Below are 20,789 nucleotides of genomic sequence, written 5' to 3'. Positions count from 1 at the left end.
CATCTGAAATGTAACCTGTCAAAAACAAATCCTCAGATAAACGAGCAAATTCGACGATGTCACACACGTCCCCTTAATAGCTATGCACTTATTTTTTTCTGTAGTGTTGGTTTTTATTTTTTTGCTCTACTTAACCGTAACTACCAAACCCCCCTTTCACGCAGGTACAAACACACTCCTATTTCTGCAGCCTCACATTTACCCGCATCGAGCCTCGCGCAGCCTGCGCGTGAATCTCGAGTCTCGCACGCGCGACGGTGTTGCCTTGGTTACCGAGCTAGCTCAACGGCTTCCTTTTTGCTAATCGGCTAGCTAGCTAGCTGGAGGGACTAGCATAGCCCGTCGACAGAGGTAGTTGATGGGGTTATATTGCGGTTTTAATCACTCTACGAGCCTGCACATCGCTTGCCTGTTGATCAGCAGGGTGAGTGAGGGTCGCTGGTACGTAAATAACGTTAGCCAGCTAGCTAACACTAGCACTACATCACTAGTGAGTGAGCTGGTTAGCTGTGTTGTTTATGTTAGCTAGCTAGGTGAACTAGATGACCAGACAGACACGGTGCGCTGTTTTAGAGGACAAGACTGAAGGGAGAAATTATGTGCTTATGGTTTATTGATTTTGTAGAGGTGCAAAGTTAGTCGTCTAGCTAGACTGTTGTCATCCATTATGATGGTTAGCTGACTAAGCCGAGCAGAGAGGCTGACACTGGCCAGCTCATTTATCTGATCTCTTTATTTTCTAATGTATTTATTTGATCGCTTTCATATTCTAATGTATTCTGTGCAATTCAAGTTCAATTGTGGCCAATGAAACGTACTTGTAGCTCAGCTACCTGTTCCAGGTGCTGTGAATGTCTCATTGACCACAACGTTACGAGCCTCCTAAACTGTTTAATCCGCTTTATTTGCAGGACACAGGTGCGGTGAGTCTGTGTCGCCACCCGAATCTCAGGTACATCGTGTCGGAAGGGCGATGCGATCTCGCCCCCGCCAGCTGCAGTGCCATATACGATGAAAAAGATCTTTAACTTCACCAAGAAGAGGAGAGGCTCGCCCAGTGGTTCCGACACGGGGAGTGTGAGCTCCGTGGGCTACGACCTGAGGGAGAGGGACCTAGGCAAGGTGCACCGGGCCGCCTTCACCGGCCATGTGGCCAAACTCAAACAACTGGCCAAAAAGAACGATTTAAACCAGCTTGATAAAGAGAACAGGTCAGCTTTGTCTCCCACAATGAAAACTTAACTCATAACGTCCTAGCTGGCTAGTTAGATCCTTTCCTTAAATACCACTTTCTTATAACTAAATACCAGTTTCTATACTTTCTTATAACTGTAAATAATACATTATAAACGTGAACATTATTGTTATCATTATAGAAATGAGAAAAGCCACATTTCTTTTTTTATTCACTGGACTTTCAGAACTCCACTGCATATAGCCTGTGTTCATGGACACACAGAGGTGGTTCATTTCCTGGTGGAGAGCAAAGTTAAGCTCAACCTATGTGACAATCAAAAGCGCTCTGCCTTAATGAAGGTATAATCTGCAAGATCTCTTGTCTCCTATTGTTTGTGTCCTTTTTATTTGGCTATGGTGTTTAACTAAGTAATCAAAGTAACTGCTAAATAACCAGAGTATCATGAAGAATTTGGGAAAAAAAAACACATTGGAAACGTATTCTGTTTGCCATTTTGTGTGTTTCTCACTGAACTTGTCTGTCTATCGGCGGACCTTTGCAGGCGGTTCAGTGCCAGCAGGATCGCTGTGTGTCTGTCCTCTTGGAGCACGATGCTGATCCAAACCTGGTGGACATCAATGGCAACGCAGCGCTGCACATGGCTGCACGCATCCCCTCCCTACCCGTGGCTCTGCAGCTCCTGGAGCACGAGGCCAACATCAACGCCCAGAACAAGGTATCGGCTCAGCAGGGCCCTGGCCAGCTCTCCTGGACACTTACAGCTTTTCACCCACCCCAGCAGGTGTCTAGTACATGGCGAAGGATACGTTTCCGTTAGTGGATCCTTGTGAAGGATCATAATGGCAGCATGAAATTGTACCCTCGCAAAGCAACAGCTGACAGACCTTTGCTTCCGTGCAGAAAACTACCCACGTTTCATTTGCTAATGATACTTTTTTTTTTTAAATAGAGATTAGATCAATTGTTGACAGAAGAGTGCATTGTATTGACAACTAAACTTAATGATGAATTTAATTCTTGAGTAAACAGATTGTTCACTGGGTTCACAGGAAGGCAACACTCCTTTGATTGTGTCAGTGGAGGAAAATCATGCCGACATGACAGAATGTTTACTCAAGGAGGGTGCAGATGTTAATGTGAAGAACCAAGAACAACGGTAAACATGACTATCATGTGTGTAGAACATTGTACACATTCGTGGAACTGACACCACAGATATATTTGCACAGATCTATGATGAGTAGGTTAATCCATGACATCAAAATTAATAACTAACAAAAACAATATGTCTGGTATATAATGTGTCTAATATCAGATATTCAGAAGACCTGTTTCATTTTGGATACTGAAAGTTTGAGTCTGTAGTAATGTGATACAATTAAATAGTTGGGAAATTATGCTTTATTTTTAAAGCCTAGCTCTGTGCAGTGTTTCATGCATTTAGGTTGGTGGTCTAATAAACTAATGAACACAACATATCTGTGTTATAAACATTCATGCTTTTGTTGTTTGTTGACGTATAGAAAATAATTCTGGTATTGTTTAAATATGAATATCTGAATATTCATATTCAGTCTTTTATGATGATGAATCATGATGATCAACTCATACATTTTTAATAGAAGTAAACTATCTCCTTTTGTTGTCAGAAATTAATTTATGGTGACATTTAATTGTTGGTATGTTATGCAAATCGTTCACTCCTCTTTTTTTTTAAATGTTGTGCATCAGGTCTGCTTTGATGATAGCTGCTTGCAACGGCCAGATCAGCACGGTGCGGCTGCTCCTGCAGTATGACGCTGACATAACTGTAAAAGATGATAAAGGGTGGACCTCTGATGACTACGCCGTTATGAACGGGCACCATGCGTACGCATCTGTGTATTTGTGAAGAGTTCAGAGTTACAGTACTACTCCTGCACTGCTCCGTAAACACAAGATGAAAGTGTAATGGGCATGTTACTGGTATTCCTGCAGTTGTTCACATCTGATCATTGAGCATGGGGCAAAGAGGAAGCCCTTGCAGTCACCCTCCCACCTCCCCTCAAGTAGAAAGAAGCAGTCTTCAGCTCTGGGCAGTCCCGAGGCCGGCTTCTCTCTCAGAGGTCCAGCTCTGCACAAAGATGGTGAGTCCCTGTCTCTACACCTGAACTTCAGACACTTTATGACGCTTTTTCCTTTAATTTGTCACCCATATATAAAGTATATTACAACGTTTTCAGTCTTTTCATTAGTGACCAAATTAACCTACCAAAATCATCTATACAAAAACATACATTTCCACCTCAGATGTGATGATACCACGTCTAAGAATGATGATCCCGAATTTTTCCTTTTGTGTTCCCATCTTTTAATCACTGCACTGTACAACATTCTGTGGGAGGCCTTATTTTCCTCCTGTTCATATTGCTTACAATATTGATGGATAGCTGCAGGAGTAAGCTCCATAGAGGCAGGGAATGGTATGGGAAGTATTATCAACGGTGCTCTAGAACAGATCCAACATTCTTTGCCATTCTTTGTGTTAGTTTACCTTATAATATAGTTTATGGACAAGTTTGCTTTTCTGAACGAAATGGCCTTTTTTGACAAGCTTCATATTTTGACTAGCTAATTTCTTGCAGTCTTGTAAATGGAACTTGCTTAGTGAGCTATTGAAATTGGCAAATGGTTAATTTAATGTCATCTTAATATGAAACAATTCTTAACTTCTAATACCATAACAAATTATATTTGTGATTTTGCCTTGGAAAGTTTATTTCTTAACCAATAGCTTGCATTGATGTCAATAAAAATATATCTTCATACTACCTTAATTTTTGTTATCCAGATACAGAAGACCATTCCCATGCAGACTCCATTAGTAGGTAAGGAAATAATAAAAGATGCTTCAAAGCTTAAAGCTGACTTTGTGTTTGTGAGTTTGAGTGTTTGAGTGAGGTTTATAGAGAGAAAGGATAATTGTGTTAATCACCTTTATTTTTTAGGGCATCAAAAAGTGGCCCTGTGGATTCCTGGCCTTCTACAGATGATGATGACGAGTTGGATTTAAATCCAAAGGTATATCCTTGACCTCTGCCATGATAATCAGAATCAGGTTTATTGGCCAAGTGTGTTCGCACACACAAGGAATTTGTTTCCGGCTGTTCGTGTCTCCCGCGTGCTAACAGTTTACAGATATTTTACATATAACTTACAATACACAATATACAGACAAACAAGAGTATTCACGGTATACATAGTCTAAGGACATTACAGTGTGCTTTAAAGTGGACGCATAACAATGTGAAAACAATATACATAATAGTGCAACAATAGCAGTGTAAACATGAATGATCATGAATAAGGTGCAGTAATGAAGTGGTTTTAGAATAGGAGTGATAATAGTTGTTTATGGTTTATGTGATCTGGGTGATGGGTGTCTGGTGATCAGCTGTTGATGAAGGTGATGGCCTGTGGGTAGAAGCTTTTCTTGTGTCTGACGGTCTTAGTGGACAGCGTTCTGTATCGTCTGCCAGATCGGAGGAGCTGAAACATGTGGTGACCCAGGTGTGAGGAGTCTGTGATTATTTTCTCTGCCCGTTTCCTGGTTCTTGAGCAGTACAAGTCCTGGATGGAGGACAGAGAAGCACCGATGACCTTCTCAGCAGTCCGCACTGTCCTCTGCAGTCTGTTCCTATCCTGCTTTGTGGCTGCTCCGAACCACACTGTGATGGATGTGCACAGGATGGACTCAATGACTGCAGTGTAGAACTAGATCAGCAGCTCCTGAGGCAGATCTAATTTCCTCAGCTGGCGTAGGAAGTACATCCTCTGCTGGGCCTTTTTGAGGATGGAGGTGATGTTGGGCTCCCACTTCAGGTCATGTGAGATGGTGGTGCCCAGGAACCTGAAGGACTCTACAGTAGACACGGGGATGTTGAAGATTGTGAGGGGCAGCAGTGCTGGGGGGTGTCTCCTGAAGTCCACTCTCATCTCTACAGTCTTGAGCGTGTTCAGCTCCAGGTTGTTCTGACTGCACCAGAACATCACAGACGTCATTTGACTTCCTGTCTGTATGCAGACTCGTCATCCTGGATGAGTCCGATGACTGTAGTGTCATCAGCAAACCTCAGGAGTTTAACAGACGGATGGTTAGATGTGCAGTCATTGGTGTAGAGAGAAAAGAGAAGTGGGGAGAGCACACATCCCTGAGGAACACCAGTGCTGATAGACTGTGTGGACGACATGACTTTTCCCAGCTGCACCTGCTGTTTCCTGTCTGTCAGTGATCCACTGACACATGGCAGGAGAGACATTGAGCTGGGAGAGTTTGGTGGACAGAATGCCTGGGATGATGGTGTTGAACTCCGAGCTGAAATCAAGAAACAGAATTCTTGTGTACGCCCCTGAGCAGTCCAGATGTTACAGGATGAAATGCAGACCCATGTTAATTGCATCATCCACTGACCTGTTTGCCCGGTAGGCAAACTGCAGGGGGTCCAGCAGGTGTCCTGTGACGTCTTTCAGGTGGGCCAGCACCAGTCGTTCAAAGGACTTCATGACTACAGACGTACAGTTGTGATCAAATTTATTCAACCCCCAATGCTGCGAAGGGTTTTATGGAATTCAGTGCACATTTGTAATTGTGTTCATAATGAAATCTTACAAGGACTTGTTAAAGAACTAAATGCAACTAAGATAGCATCAATTTTTTTTGTCAGAAAGTATTAAATGGCCTTTTTGTGATTTCTTCATTGACACAATTATTCAACCCCTTTACGACTACCACTCCTAAGAACAGAGGTTCATTCCAGTGTTTTCCATCAGGTATTGAAAACATCTGTGGATGTCAACGAGCAGCAATCAAGCATGATAAGCACCAATTAGGCAGATTTAAAAGGACTGTGATACTCAGCTCCTTCTAGACATCTACTGGTGTGTTTCCAAGCATGGTGAAGGCAAGAGAATGGTCCCAGAAGACAAGAGAAGAGGTTATTGCTCTTCACAAGAATGGCAATGGATATAAAAAGATTGCGAAGTTGTTAAATATTCCAAGAGACACTATCGGAAGTATCATTCGCAAGTTCAAGTTAAAGGGCACAGTGGAAACGTTACCTGGTCGTGGCAGAAAGAAGATCCTGACCGCGACTGCTGTGCGCTACCTGAAGCGTAATGTGGAGAAAAATCCCCGCGTGACTGCTAAGGAACTGAAAAAAGACCTGTCAGATGTGGGCACTGAAGTTTCAGCTCAGACAATAGGGCGCGCACTGCATAACGAAGACCTCCATGCCAGAACGCCCAGACGCACCCCCTTGCTGACTCCAAAGAACAAGAAAAGTCGACTGCAGTATGCCAAAAGTCATGTGGACAAGCCACAAAGGTTTTGGAACAGTGTACTGTGGTCAGATGAAACTAAATTAGAACTGTTTGGGACAATGGACCAGCGCTATGTTTGGAGAAGGAAGAACCAGGCGTATGAACAAAAGAACACCTTGCCTACTGTGAAGCATGGCGGGGGGTCAAGTATGCTTTGGGGCTGTTTTGCTTCTAATGGTACAGGAAAGCTTCAACGTGTGCAGGGTACCATGAATTCCCTTCAGTACCAGGAGATCTTGGAGGAAAATGTGATGGAGTCAGTCACAAACCTGCGGCTTGGGAGACGTTGGACCTTCCAACAGGACAATGATCCGAAGCACACATCCAAGTCCACTAGAGCATGGTTGAACATGAAAGGCTGGAACATTCTAGAGTGGCCATCGCAATCACCAGACTTAAATCCAATTGAGAACCTCTGGTGGGACCTAAAGAAGGCAGTTGCAGTGCGCAAGCCTAAGAATGTGACTGAACTGGAGGCTTTTGCCCATGAAGAATGGGCTAAGATACCCATAGGTCGCTGCAAGACACTTGTGTCAAGCTATGCTTCACGCTTGAAAGCTGTCATAACTGGAAAAGGATGTTGTACTAAGTACTAAAAAATAATGTCACTAGGGGGTTGAATAAAACTGATAATGATGTGAGCACAGTAAAGACATTTGTGGTTATTCCATCATAAATATTATGTTATGTTTGTCTAATTTATAAGTGCCTCTTTGATATAATTGTAAATAAGATGACTGAAATGATCAAAATCAATGTCAAACTGGCCAAAACACTTTATTTCAGTGGGGGTTGAATAAATTTGATCACAACTGTAAGAGCAACAGGCCTGTAGGGAGATGGAGTGGGTGTTGTAGGTGGTGGGGTGAATGTAGATGGTGCTGCAGGGGTGTGAAGGGGTGTGAATGTGTCCTGCTCAAACCTACATTAGAAGCTGTTAAGGTCGTCAGCCAGGCCTTTGTTTGCGTCTGCAGGGGAGGTGGTCTTCTGTAGTTGGTGATGTGTTGAAGGCCTCTCCACACTGATCCACACTGGGTCGTTGGCTGAAAACTGTTTTCTCAGCTTTCCAGAATAGCATTTTTTGGCCACTATGATCTCTCTGGTCAATGTGATTCCGGCCTTCTTGTACAGAGCTCTGTCCCCACTTTTGTAAGCCTCTGCATTAATAAGATTAATGCACACATTTTTACAGTGTTTTAAGTCACACATTAGAAATATTTTTCATCTGGCTGTAACTTGTGAATATGTGGTCACAGAAAATGTGTATTATAACACATATCAGTGGCTGTTTCTTTACCTGTAAAGAAGTGTAAAAGCTAATTGAATACTATAAGACAGTCCTGTTCTATTTTTCAGAAACCTCAAAAAGTTAATTTAAAGAAACTCATGAGTGCTTCCAAAAAGGAAAGAAAAGACGGTAAGTGTTACTTCTGCTGAGCAGCGCTGCTTCCTGTAGTTGTGACTGTGCTTTAACGTGAACTCCCTGCCCTGTAGTTGTGACTGTGCTTTAACGTGAACTCCCTGCCCTGTAGATGTGACTGTGCTTTAACGTGAACCACCTGCCCTGTAGTTGTGACTGTGCTTTAACGTGAACCCCCTACCCTGTAGTTGTGACTGTGCTTTAATGTGAACCCCCTACCCTGTAGTTGTGACTATACTTTAACGTGAACCCCCTGCCCTGTAGTAGTGACTATACTTTAACGTGAACCCCCTGCCCTGTAGTTGTGACTATACTTTAACGTGAACCCCCTGCCCTGTAGTTGTGACTATACTTTAACGTGAACCCCTTGCCCTGTAGTTGTGACTATACATTAACGTGAACCCCCTGCCCTGCAGCTTGCAACTGTGCTTTAACGTGAACCCCCTGCACTGCAGCTTGTGGCTGTGCTTTAATGTGAACCCCTTGCCCTGTAGTTGCAACTGTGCTTTAACGTGAACCCCCTGCCCTGTAGTTGTGACTGTGCTTTAATGTGAACCCCCTGCCCTGTAGTAGCGACTGTGCTTTAATGTGAACCCCCTGCCCTGTAGTTGTGACTGTGCTTTAATGTGAACCCTCTACCCCAGGGGTGCTCATTACGTCGATCGCGATCGACCGGTCGATCGCGAAGGAACTGTCGGTCGATCGCGAAGGAATGTGCGTAGATCGCGTCACATAAAATAGTAGTAGATGAATCGCACATCTGCACTGACGGTTGTATTTTGATTGACATTCACGGCAGCCAATCTGCAATCCACTCAACAAATTACGTTCGCCACCCCCCCCCCCCCCCCCCCCCCGCTCAACATATTATGTTCGCCCCCCCCCCCCGCTCAACAAATTACGTTCGCCGCCACCCCCGGTAGATCTTTCTGACTGGGTCATCTTATAAGTAGCTCGCAAGCTGAAAACAGTGGGCACCCCTGCTCTACCCTGTAGTTGTGACTGTGCTTTAATGTGAACCCCCTACCCTGTAGTTGTGACTATACTTTAACGTGAACCCCCTGCACTGTAGTAATGACTGTGCTTTAACGTGAACCCCCTGCCCTGTAGTTGTGACTATACTTTAACGTGAACCCCCTGCCCTGTAGTTGTGACTATACTTTAACGTGAACCCCCTGCCCTGCAGCTTGCAACTGTGCTTTAACGTGAACCCCCTGCACTGCAGCTTGTGACTGTGCTTTAATGTGAACCCCTTGCCCTGTAGTTGCAACTGTGCTTTAACGTGAACCCCCTGCCCTGTAGTTGTGACTGTGCTTTAATGTGAACCCCCTGCCCTGTAGTTGTGACTGGGCTTTAATGTGAACCCCCCTGCCCTGTAGTAGCGACTGTGCTTTAACGTGAACCCCCTGCCCTGTAGTTGTGACTGTGCTTTAACGTGAACCCCCTGCGCTGCAGCTTGTGACTGTGCTTTAATGTGAACCCCCTGCCCTGTAGTAGCGACTGTGCTTTAACGTGAACCCCCTGCCCTGTAGTTGCGACTGTGCTTTAACGTGAACCCCCTGCCCTGTAGTTGTGACTGTGCTTTAACGTGAACCCCCTGCCCTATAGTTGTGACTGTGCTTTAATGTGAACCCCCTGCCCTGCAGCTTGTGACTGTGCTTTTACGTGAACCCCCTACCCTGTAGTTGTGACTGTGCTTTAACGTGAACCCCCTGCCCTGTAGTTGTGACTGAACCCCCTGCCCTGTAGTTGTGACTGTGCTTTTAACATGAACCCCCTGCCCTGTAGTAGAGACTGTGCTTTAACGTGAACCCCCTGCCCTGTAGTTGTGACTGTGCTTTAACGTGAACCCCCTGCCCTGTAGTTGTGACTGTGCTTTAATGTGAACCCCCTGCCCTGCAGCTTGTGACTGTGCTTTTAAGTGAACCCCCTACCCTGTAGTTGTGACTGTGCTTTAACGTGAACCCCCTGCCCTGTAGTTGTGACTGAACCCCCTGCCCTGTAGTTGTGACTGTGCTTTAACGTGAACCCACTGCCCTGTAGTAGAGACTGTGTTTTAACGTGAACCCCCTGCCCTGTAGTTGTGACTGTGCTTTAACGTGAACCCCCTGCCCTGTAGTAGCGACTGTGTTTTAACGTGAACCCCCTGCCCTGTAGTTGTGACTGTGCTTTAACGTGAACCCCCTGCCCTGTAGTAGCGACGGTGTTTTAACGTGAACCCCCTGCCCTGTAGTTGTGACTGTGCTTTACCGTGAACCCCCTGCCCTGTAGTAGCGACAGTGTTTTAACGTGAACCCCCTGCCCTGTAGTTGGAGTGGATCGGGATCCAGACAAATCCTGGAGTGGGACAGAGTCTGAGCCCAATAGCGAGGGCATCGCGGTAGACCACCCAGCATGCACCACAGCTCCCGCCGCCAGCAGCACTCCTGCTCCGCATCCTGTAGCCCCCACACCCAGCTCCTTCTCCACCCTTCCCCAGATGACCTCCACCCTCGTCATCAGTTCCCAGAAGGTAATTTGCCAGTAGTTGTCAGAGTGGTCTTCTCCTAACTGGTTGGTTTCTCTGTCCCCGTGTTTGTGTATGTATGTCCTATACATTCCACCCCATTAATTCTGGAGCAGGTGATGAGACAGAACCCTCAGAGCTGCCCTGCAGTAGCAAGGTGGACGCAGAGGACAGTGAAAGCCCAGCAAAACAATCAGAGGACTGTGATGATGATGATGGAGATGGAGATGATGATGGAGATGGAGATGATGATGATGATGATGATGATGATGGAGATGATGATGATGAATATTATGATAGTGAAGAACACAGTGATGAAGAAGAAGACGAGGAGGACGATGATAACGGTGACAATGAAGATGAAGACAATGATAATACAGAAAAACAGAAAACAGTAAATGTTGCAGTAGCCCAAGAATCTGATAAAGGGATTACAGTTCCTCAGACGGCAAACATCTCAGCAGTGAATGGGGATAAAGGGAGCGCTGTAGTTCAGCTGGACTTTGATTTGAATACCAAGTGTGAAGCACATCCTGAGCAATCAGCTGCGTTGAATAATGAAAGTGTTCTCACTAACAAGGAACCCATTTCATCAGAGGAAGAGGTCTCTAAGGACAACACTCTTGAAGAAAAAATGATGGTTTCAATGATCCCAAGTGGTGTTACGGAGATGACGGTGTTTGAATGTAAAGTAGGTGGCAATCTTCTGTCAGCAGTCAGGACTGACTCAAGTATCTCTGATGATGAGGAAAGGAATTTTTTTTCCAGAGAATAACACAAGCTCCACAGCATGTGGAACTGCTCTACAAAAAATGTGTAGAAAAGTAAAATCTAACTCATTCCTTTTTTATGTTCTGTATAGTAATTTTAAAAAATGCTTGACCTCATCTAATTTGTTTTGTGTTTTTGCAAATTCATCATATTTAGGTTTTAAAATTCAATCTAATGGCAGTTATTTTTAACCAAACGTCATTCTCAATACAGGAGAACATATCTTCAGGAGATCAGGAGCGTGATGTTCATGGTGAGGTTGGTAAAGTGGAAGATGAAAGCTCGGAGGAGTTTGAACTCAACAAGGATGTTGAGCATCATCAGAACCTGGAGACCTTGCAGGATAAGCCAAGGGGTGAGATGTTAAAGACTTTGGGAGCATTAAACAAAGCTTGTGTGATGTTTTCTTTTCATCAATTTTTTAAATAATTTCTTAGATTTTATGTCAGAGCTGGGTTTTGAAAAGGACGATGAAGAGGAGGAAGAGGATTCTCCTTGGGACTCGGAGGTTGGTATTAATGGCACATATTAACATAACTGCTCATACGGTCTAGTGCGTAAAATTCAGTCTTTCAGTAATGCATAACCCTCATTGCAGCGATCATAGAAAATTTTGTTTTAGACAGATAGGCCGTGGTGTTCTGAAAGGATGTGGTGTTCTGATCCAGTTTTAAGTTCACTCACACCCAGACTCTCATCTCTCAGTCTGGCTCAGACAGCCCCAGGAAAAAGCACCAGAGTGGGTCCAATTCCCCTACCAAGCCACATGAAGCCATGTCCAGTATTTGTGAGGAGAGCAACGAAGGTAAGAATGCTACTGCCACTTGTTTATTATTCCATTCATATTATATTTTAATGCCAATTTAGAATTGAGAAACATTAAAGCTTTGCCTTCTTGCCACCTTGCAACCATTTCATGCTTTAAGAAACTTTAAAGCATTCGAGACATTTTTGATGCAGTTTATTGCTTCTGGGTTTTATTAGCAGATGTTATCCAAACAATTCGCTGTGCACATTGACATGTTAATATTTATAATTACACTTACAGTTATAACTTTGTACAACAGCATGGTAAATTTCACATTTTAAATTTTAGCCCATGAGCAGCGTCACAAATAGTTGACAGGTTACCGTTGTCTTTATCTGTAGCCATTTTTAATTGGATAATTGGATTCCTTTTTAGCGCTGCTTTATATACCGTCTTTCTTAAGAGGATCGAAGCACAATAGTGTGTTCAGGAGTGTTGGCTGGCCTGGAGCCTGTAAGGCAGTGGGTATGCCAATTAAATCACTGCACGATCTCCTGTTTTGCCCCAGGGCTAAATATAACTCCATAACCCCATACGTTTGCCTCATATTACATTACATTACTTTTGCATGTCGGTTACAGGTGCCAGTTTGTAACTGTTTTACATTGTCTCTGTATATCTGTTGTGGTTGGTGTATATGTTGAACACACTGGTTTGTCTGGTTTGCATCATTTAGGCTTAATAAGTATGTAGATACCAATGGCTTCAATTAAAGTAGCAGATTAATAAAATAAAAATGATGGTCCATTATATCTACGTCTTCAGGAATTGACGTTGAAGTTGATTGTTTGCAACCAAGAATCTACAAATGTCACTAATACTTTCTCTGGTGCTACCAAATCGGTGTTAATTTGACTAATTTTCCCTCATGGTCCCCCTTGCACAACAGAGTTTTTGCCAAAGCTCATATACATTGAGGATGTCTCCGTTGTGCATGTGCATGTGCCTGCCAGCTGGCTGCATTACAGGCTTGTGCGCTGGTTGTCCTGGTTGTGGATGTGGGTTTATGGGACGTCTGTGTTCTTCCTGTACGTTTAATAAGCTTGGCGTTTCCTCTGCCCATGCAGTTATACGAAGCGGTCATGATGTGGAGGGGGATGACAGCCGTGCAGACAACTCAGAAAAGCTGGTAAACTTCAAATAAGCCTCTAGATCGTGTCCATGATGGTTATTGCAAAGTCTTTTCTTGTTGTTGTTGTTGATTTTAATGTGAGATGATTTTTTTTTAGCACAAACCTGTTCTTAGGGAGCCAGCGTCTGTGCTAAATAAAATTATGCATTCTGAAGTTGCTGAAAAGAAGACAGGTAATGAAAACAGTAAACACTGCTTACTTTTGGGGTGGTCTGAGAGTGATTTTAATGCATGCCTAACTTTTTATATTGCTTAATTCTTTCTAGACTTAATGGAGGAGCTTGGTTTAGGGGATGTTGATGATCTTGAAGGTAATTTTGGACCATTACATTACTGCATATTTCTGAAATGTACAGCCTAAATGGGTAATGAAAAGTGTAATTAAACATTTCTTAAATCGGTTTTGTACATGTGTAAAGGCTAAAGTGTTTTTATTTATATTTGTTATATCCTATTCACAATAATGTATGTAAAGTCCAGCAGGTCAGATGCACCCTAATTCATTCAGCCATGTTCTAGGATGATTGTAGTGTTAGGAACACATGCTAAGCCTAATCATAGCTGGTATGAAATCTGTAGAATAAGTGTACTGCTCTCTCTCTCTCTCTCTCTCTCTCTCTCTCTCTCTCTCTCTCTCTCTCTCTCTCTCTCTCTCTCTCTCTCTCTCTCAGATGCCTCAGACTGGGACACAGCTAGTACCATTAGTAGGGCCAGTAAAACCATGCCTGTCTACAAGACTGTGGAGGAGTTAGCAGATGAAGGCCCTGTGGCACTGCCTGCTGTCCAAGAGCAGGATCTAGACGCATCCAGTCCAGAGACTCAGAGCACTGCCAGCCCAGAACGAAGGCACACTTCCCCTAGAGTAACTCCTCCACTGCCGAGTCCACGGACCCTCACACCTCGCACACAGACCCAGTGCCAGCTTCAACCACACACTGGCAGGAACTCGGGCCATCTCGGCAGTGGTGAAGGTATTTTTGGCTGATTAGAACGCGTGATGCACATGTAGGTTGTGTAAGAATAGACGTTGGAAAGATAAATCAACCTTATGTAAAGTGCTGATTTGCTCACTAAGTCAGACTGGGACATAGACAACACCTCCAGTCCATCAAAGCTACTCAACTACCACACACTGTTAAATCTCAACATTGATCGGTAGACAGTCATTACATAACTGATGCTAGGCTCACCTTTTTCTAGACACTTAATAGAACTTGTTCTCGTTTTTACATTCCTCTCCTGATTACCCAGTGACACCATCAAATGATGGAGCAAGTGACTGCAGCTCTGAAGCCAATGAGCACCCAGACCAGGTGGGTGGAGTTCAGGGTCTTCCACAAGCTCAACCCCCCACTTGTAACCCACAAATTTATTTCTTTATTTATTTCCAGGTTTATTTCCATTTGTTTTTTATTTTTTATTGGATTTTACATCATTTGCAAAACACAAAAGAACACAAATTTACAAAGTCTGGGGTTCAGAGTATCTTTTTAACAAATCCATTAAATTTAGGTTATCACCATTTTATGTGTGGGTACTTTATTGGTGGTGCCCCTGTTGTATTTGTTGTTGTTTATCACCCACTATCTGCACAGCTTCTGTGACTTTTGCCAGGATTATTGTTAATGCGATCCTCTATACGCATATTTTGGTCCACGTAGATATGTAGTACATTGGTCCCATTGTTGGTTTTTCGGTGTTAATTATATTTTTTTGTCTACTCATGCTGTCAAAGGAGAGAGAGACATTACAAGCATCTCAATTATATGTAAGTAGTGCATATCACCCACGCCCCTATGAGTCCCAGCCCTCTGATGCTGAGGAGAAGGATGTGACCGATTTCAAGGACACTACCTGGGAGCAACGCTATGAGAAAATCTGGGTGGAGATTGAGAAAAAAGAGACCAAAACCCAATACAAGAATGTGGCTGCTGAACTTAAAGAAAGGTTTGGAGAGATAGAGCAGAAGAAATGGAGCGAGTCTGAGGACAAAGAGGCAAAAGAAGAGAATGAGGTGAAGAAAGATAAGGAGGGAGACGTTGAATGTCCCGAGATCACGTCAGAAGAAGACTCCAGTGAGGATGAAGGAGAGCCAGTAATGCGACCTGTCCACCCAATAAGTGCTAGGAGGCTTTATATTCCAGGACAGAGGGAGTCTGGACTGAAGAACACTCAGGAACCTGGAGGAGCTCCTGGCCACACGTCTAGTCTTGAAGACAGTGAGGTAGATCTTTCCCATGATGGCCTCACCAAAGACTGTAATGTCCAACATCATTCTCAAGAGGCACTCGGAGTGACCACACAAAAAGCAGAAACCTGTATCCAAAGGCCTGGCCATCGTGTAGAGCCTATTACTGGAGGTGAAGACAAGGAGAAATCTAGTTGTAGTCTAGGAGCTCAGTTTATGATAAACCAGGAATCTTCTCAGACAGCAGAGAGAAGCTCATTGCTTTTTGTTGGTGGAATTGGGGTGTCTACCCCAAAGTCACAAGCATTCCTTCACAACTCGGATGAAGATACTGAAGAATGTCCACAGAGGTTCATAGCTGAGGTAGGGCAGGGAGGAGCTGTATGCTTGGATAAGTAGAAGGGGAAAACTATTTTAAATAATGTTTGTCATCTTCTGTCTCTTACCTCATTTTTCATTCGTTGACTAAAAGCTGTATCAGTGTGTTTTTGTTCCTTTTTCTCCTTTTTATGTTTTTATTGCTTATATTCCAAATTTTGATTTTAGGGATCTGCTAACTTTTCATGTGCCTGTCCATTTGCAAAAGCTGTCAATCTATTAGTCTTTTTGTTTTGTTGTGTTTATTATCTACGATGAGGTACATCTACAAATGTGTTGATTTTAATTAATTAGAAGTTCTAATTTGGAACTAATCGTGTTTACTGCATTTTACTTCATTGTCCCAACGTGCTCTGTCACAAACTCTTATTTTGTGTGAATACCTGTCAGAATTATGACAAAATACCAAATAGACAGTACAGTTAATTGGATTTTGGCCTTTTGCAAAATGTCCCAGTGAAGAATTTTTACCAACTGGTTCAGCAGCCCTATTAGCAGGCTACGTTTTAATCGTTTAGTGGGCTCTAAAAACAGTTATCTCATTCATCATCTGAGTTCAGCCTGTTAAGCCATTAAAAATTAATAGGTGATTTTTGCCCTGGTATCAGGTTATCAAATGGCACACCTTACACTGTCTTTTGGGCCTCTCCTCACACTTCAGCTGTTGTGTATCACTCATCATTTCCTCTAGCCTGAAGATCACCTGTCGTCTTTCCTAAGTAGTCTGTGTGTATTTCTTGTCTGCTTGAGTGTGTTTGGACTGCCTGTTTTGCTGTGGGGTTGAAATATTTCTCACTACCAAGCATTCTTTTTAATTTTTTAAAAGAAGACGTCTGTTGGTTATTTTCATTGTGTTTGTTGTGCTTGTATGTACTTTGTGCATTTTGTCTTGCATGAGTTCCTCTTGGAAATATTTCTAATATCACACATGCTCATGTGCAAATGTGTAGTTGTGTGCTCCCAACAAACAGAATTTTCTCCTGCTTTTAGGGTGGTGTGGCAAACACTGATATCATGAGAGGGGAAATTAAAACCACTGCTTTGTGGGGCACTGGTGGATCCAGTAAACAAACAGAAGTTCACCAAGGAAAAGGGAAGAAAGTGGACACCAGCCCTAGCAAGACGACCCCTCAACAAGACAGTGGATCTCCTCAGAAAGATGGAGGGTTTGTGAGAAGCGATAGTGTTTCACCAAGATGGCAGACAAAAAGCTTAAAGAGGTATGATTCATTGGAGTTAACAGTTGTAGCCTTTTGTTTGTTTTTATTGATAATGTCCTTAGATATCCTCATTTCACCCATTAATTATTTTTGCCTGTGTTCTGTACATGGTGCATAAGCTAATCAGCCAGTACCTGAATGTGGAAAATTCTTGTCAGTGTTCAAGTTAAAAAGCTAAACTGCATATAACACAATGAATGCTAACCTACATATATGTCAGTATAACAGATCTACCATAAATGTATTGCGAAAAGAAAGAAAAACATGTCACCTGCTGCATGGAGATTAACCCTAATGCCCAGTCCTGCTTGAGCCAGACGGCCTGAGGGTTGTTTTTGGATTGGACCCTAAAACCGAATTAGGCTAAGCTACTGTTGCAAACCTGAGACCTTGATACCTGGACTTGTTCGAGCCTTTAGAAGAAGATGAAATACATTTAAGTATGCATAGTACATACTGATCAAGAGACAAAATTGGCAAAAGCAAGTTTGAAGACAATTCAGCAAATATCACAAATGGCAAAAAGCAGAATAGCTGAATACTGACAAAATAGGAAATGTTGTCACTGATAGTGATAGCAAGTTTTGAAGAACAAAATTGTGGTGACAATATCAAACAATAATCTATGGTCAGAAATTAAAGTTTAGTTAAATAGGTTCAGTTGTATTTTACTGACTGAAATGCGTGTCAATTTTCAGTTCTTAATTATAAGCAGAAAGACCCATGTATTCTGTTTTACTCCAAGTAAAATAAGGTGCTGTCGTATGTCCTTCATATGAACAGTCCTGTATTAGTTCCTCTTCACATTATGTTTGATGTTCAAAATAGTGCCACATTTCTGTGTTTGAATTTCTTATATAATATTTAAGAGACAGTATATCTGCTTTATTGGTGAGGTTTTAAAAAATTCATAAAAATCTGCTGAACCCTAACTTCAGTGGTCGGGTCCTGACAGGAGTTGATGAAGTTAGCTATTAAGTTAGCAGTTGGGTCATTCATTACTGATCATCCTAAATGTCTCGGGTGAAGTACGTTCTAAAAAAATGCTTGAAAACTGAACATAAAAGTACACAAACTAAGACCTAAGAAGCCACATAACGATCAGGCTTAAACAAGACTGAAGTAAACACAGCCCCCAGGAGGTGTTGTAAATGAAGCACAACACACACCACCTGATGAGGACTGAATCCTCACCAGAACATGTGGAGATTTGTCCACCAGAAACTGAAAGCGTAACACGGCCGTGTGGGGGAGGAAGTTGGGGAGGGGGCGTTACACTACCCACAGTGCAGGATCTTTCTCTCGGGAGATCCTTCTAGTCTCCTCTATTATCTCTTCCTTTGATTTGAAAACAATTGCTAGAATATTGGAATTAAATGTCAAGTTTTTTACTGTTACAAATTAGGCTGCATTTTTTTGTGTTCTACAAAAACCAAAGTCCCTTTAGTGGCTGATGAGCAAGCTGGTTGGCTCAGATTCAAAGTATTTTCTAGGCTTTAATATTTCCATTTGTCATTTACTATATAAATTTACTATTTACTACTGCATCTTTTCATGATTTTATTACCTTTTCATTGTGGTTGTGTCTCTGAAAATAGTGCTGACACATTTTTATTCCCTCCCTGATTCCAATCTCAAAACAAACAAGATGAAGTTCTAAGTTAAATTCATAAGAAAGTTTTGTGCTCACTTCATCAGAAGTATTTATGTGACTGAACTGCTGAGGTTCGAATCACCTTGTGGTCCGAGATGTCCACACAGTTCTGACCTGTTACATTGTTTTTTTTTTTATGGTTCTAAAAAGTAAATCGCATCTTTGGTTAAACATTATTTTCGTTTAGCATCACAATGTTTTTTACTTCATAGTAGAGTTGCCCACCCCTGTCATTTAACCCGAGACACCCACACTGTTAGGAGCACATCTCTGAGTGAAGGCTGGCACTGAACTGGCTGCTGAACCATCATGATAAGCGATGAGGTCTGTGATCCCCCCCAGCACTAACAGGACACCAGACATTGATGATGATGATGATGATGATGATGGGAACCAGGGGAGCCTTCTCCATGCTCCTGCCCTGCAACAGGCTAGACCTCCCCGCCCCGTCAAGCACCATAATGGAGACTCGCTGTCTGTGTTTGACGATAGTACTTTAAGTGAGGTGTCGGAGGATGATGGAAGGTACATATGCAGTATTGCAATGTTTTTCATATTGTTATTGCATTTCTCAGTATATGATTTTAGATTTCCTGGTTACTTTAGTATGTACTAAAGTGTCACATACGACTATATTTAAGCTATTTTGGATGCCGCATGTATGTGGTATAAAGGTTAAAGGTCAAAGGAATGGAAAAGATACTGCATTGTACCATCAAGCCTCTCCAGTGCCATCCAGGTTCTCCTCATAGAGTAGAGTTATCTGTGAACGGCACATATATATATGAGCTACAATAATTTAAAATATATATTCTGTTTTCCATGATGCTGGATAGGTCTCCGTCCTCCAGACACAGAACAGAGAAGGTAAACCCATGCTGAACTACACCATAAACACTGTTCATCCCCCTCCTGTCCAAGAAAGGCAATATACACAAACCTGTCATGGCCTTCTTTGATCTTGTGAGCAGAGTGGTGGAGATCTGCAAATGGCGGACGACTTTGAGGACCTCACGCAGTCTTCAGACACAGCTACCGAGGAGCTGGACTCCGCTACGTCTGGCTTTCGCAATGCAACTCTGCTCATTAAACAGCTGGACGCCAGCTCTATAGGTGAGCCACCACTACCACACGCTCCTCTGGCAAAGTTTAATCATCTCAGCTCTATTTATAAACTTAATCTACAAGTAACTTTAAATTCTTTTATCAGAAATAACACAGGTAATACTTTTTACATTTAGGCAGGTGGTATATTGCTATGAAGACCATTCAGTGGTTTGAACAGTGAATAAACCCTGATTGGTGTTAAAGGACCGTGTGGGTAGACTATGAGCGTGCACGTGGGCAGGTGTGCACGTGGGCAGGCGTGGCATTAGTCCCTGGTGTCCTCCACCAGACTCGGTGAGCATGGTGAGACTCCAGAACGTGTTTCACGAGTACGAGCGCACCGTCCAGAGGGAGCGTGGCAGACACGCTAGGCTGAGCGACAAGGTCTCTCAGCTGGAGCAGGAGCGCGGTGAGCTGAAGGCGCTGCTGGCCGAGACCAGGGAGAGCAGGTCCGGTCTGGAGCGCCTCAGCCTGGAGCTGGAGACGGACCTCAGCAACGTCAGGTGCGTTGCCTGAAATGTACCTGACTTTTTTTTCTGACATCCTCTTTCATCTTTAAATACTTTTAATCCAACTTTAGTTTTGTAGGATACCAATCAGAATCTAATTGAAGAGAAATCGCAGACGGACTCTGTCCTCCTCCTCTTGCAGATTTCTGCTAAAGCAGGAACAGGAGAAGCACCAGAGTGCGTCCATGCTGTGCGAGAAGATCCGCGAGCAGCTGAGGAGGATGGAGGAGCAGTGGCGGGCTGAGGCGGAGGAGAGGCAGAAGGTGGAGCTCAGTCTGAGGAACCTGGAGCTGGAGATGAGGGCCTTGGTCAACAAACTGAAGCAGGTAAGGAAGCAGATCGTGAAGCAGCGAATTAAGCAGGTAACATAGTTGTGATCATATCTGAGGTGCTGGGACTTTGTAACACCAATGGGCTACAGCCAGTGTGGTAGAGCCAGTGGGGTTTGGCTTCGTGTGTGATGAGAGAGATGACATTTTTGTGTTACTATTGCCTGTAGAACCAGTTTTTGCTAATATTTTTCAACTTCTGCGGTTCTTT

At 43.2% G+C, this 20,789-nt stretch overlaps 1 protein-coding gene across 1 annotated transcript in view; it reads left to right on the top strand.

The window, feature by feature from the left end:
* The first annotated feature begins 224 nt into the window (after window positions 1-224).
* The window catches only part of ankrd26 (ankyrin repeat domain containing 26), a 31,224-nt gene continuing 10,659 nt past the window's right edge, over window positions 225-20,789 (top strand). Inside the window, 27 exon segments of the mRNA XM_077007109.1 lie at window positions 225-424; window positions 912-1,211; window positions 1,422-1,536; window positions 1,740-1,913; window positions 2,248-2,354; window positions 2,930-3,067; window positions 3,176-3,324; window positions 4,029-4,065; window positions 4,186-4,258; window positions 7,913-7,973; window positions 10,286-10,488; window positions 11,467-11,608; window positions 11,691-11,761; window positions 11,959-12,058; window positions 12,437-12,526; window positions 13,129-13,190; window positions 13,291-13,366; window positions 13,460-13,504; window positions 13,865-14,164; window positions 14,445-14,506; window positions 14,929-15,744; window positions 16,750-16,979; window positions 18,976-19,158; window positions 19,470-19,500; window positions 19,605-19,746; window positions 20,030-20,243; window positions 20,392-20,575. Coding sequence (XP_076863224.1) covers window positions 1,012-1,211; window positions 1,422-1,536; window positions 1,740-1,913; window positions 2,248-2,354; window positions 2,930-3,067; window positions 3,176-3,324; window positions 4,029-4,065; window positions 4,186-4,258; window positions 7,913-7,973; window positions 10,286-10,488; window positions 11,467-11,608; window positions 11,691-11,761; window positions 11,959-12,058; window positions 12,437-12,526; window positions 13,129-13,190; window positions 13,291-13,366; window positions 13,460-13,504; window positions 13,865-14,164; window positions 14,445-14,506; window positions 14,929-15,744; window positions 16,750-16,979; window positions 18,976-19,158; window positions 19,470-19,500; window positions 19,605-19,746; window positions 20,030-20,243; window positions 20,392-20,575 — 4,005 coding nt within the window. The 5' untranslated portion in view covers window positions 225-424; window positions 912-1,011.

Source organism: Brachyhypopomus gauderio, chromosome 5, assembly GCF_052324685.1.
Source record: "Brachyhypopomus gauderio isolate BG-103 chromosome 5, BGAUD_0.2, whole genome shotgun sequence".
Classification (NCBI taxonomy): domain Eukaryota; kingdom Metazoa; phylum Chordata; class Actinopteri; order Gymnotiformes; family Hypopomidae; genus Brachyhypopomus; species Brachyhypopomus gauderio.
Note: the sequence above shows the minus strand (reverse complement) of the source record. Positions and strands in the feature narration are given on the sequence as shown.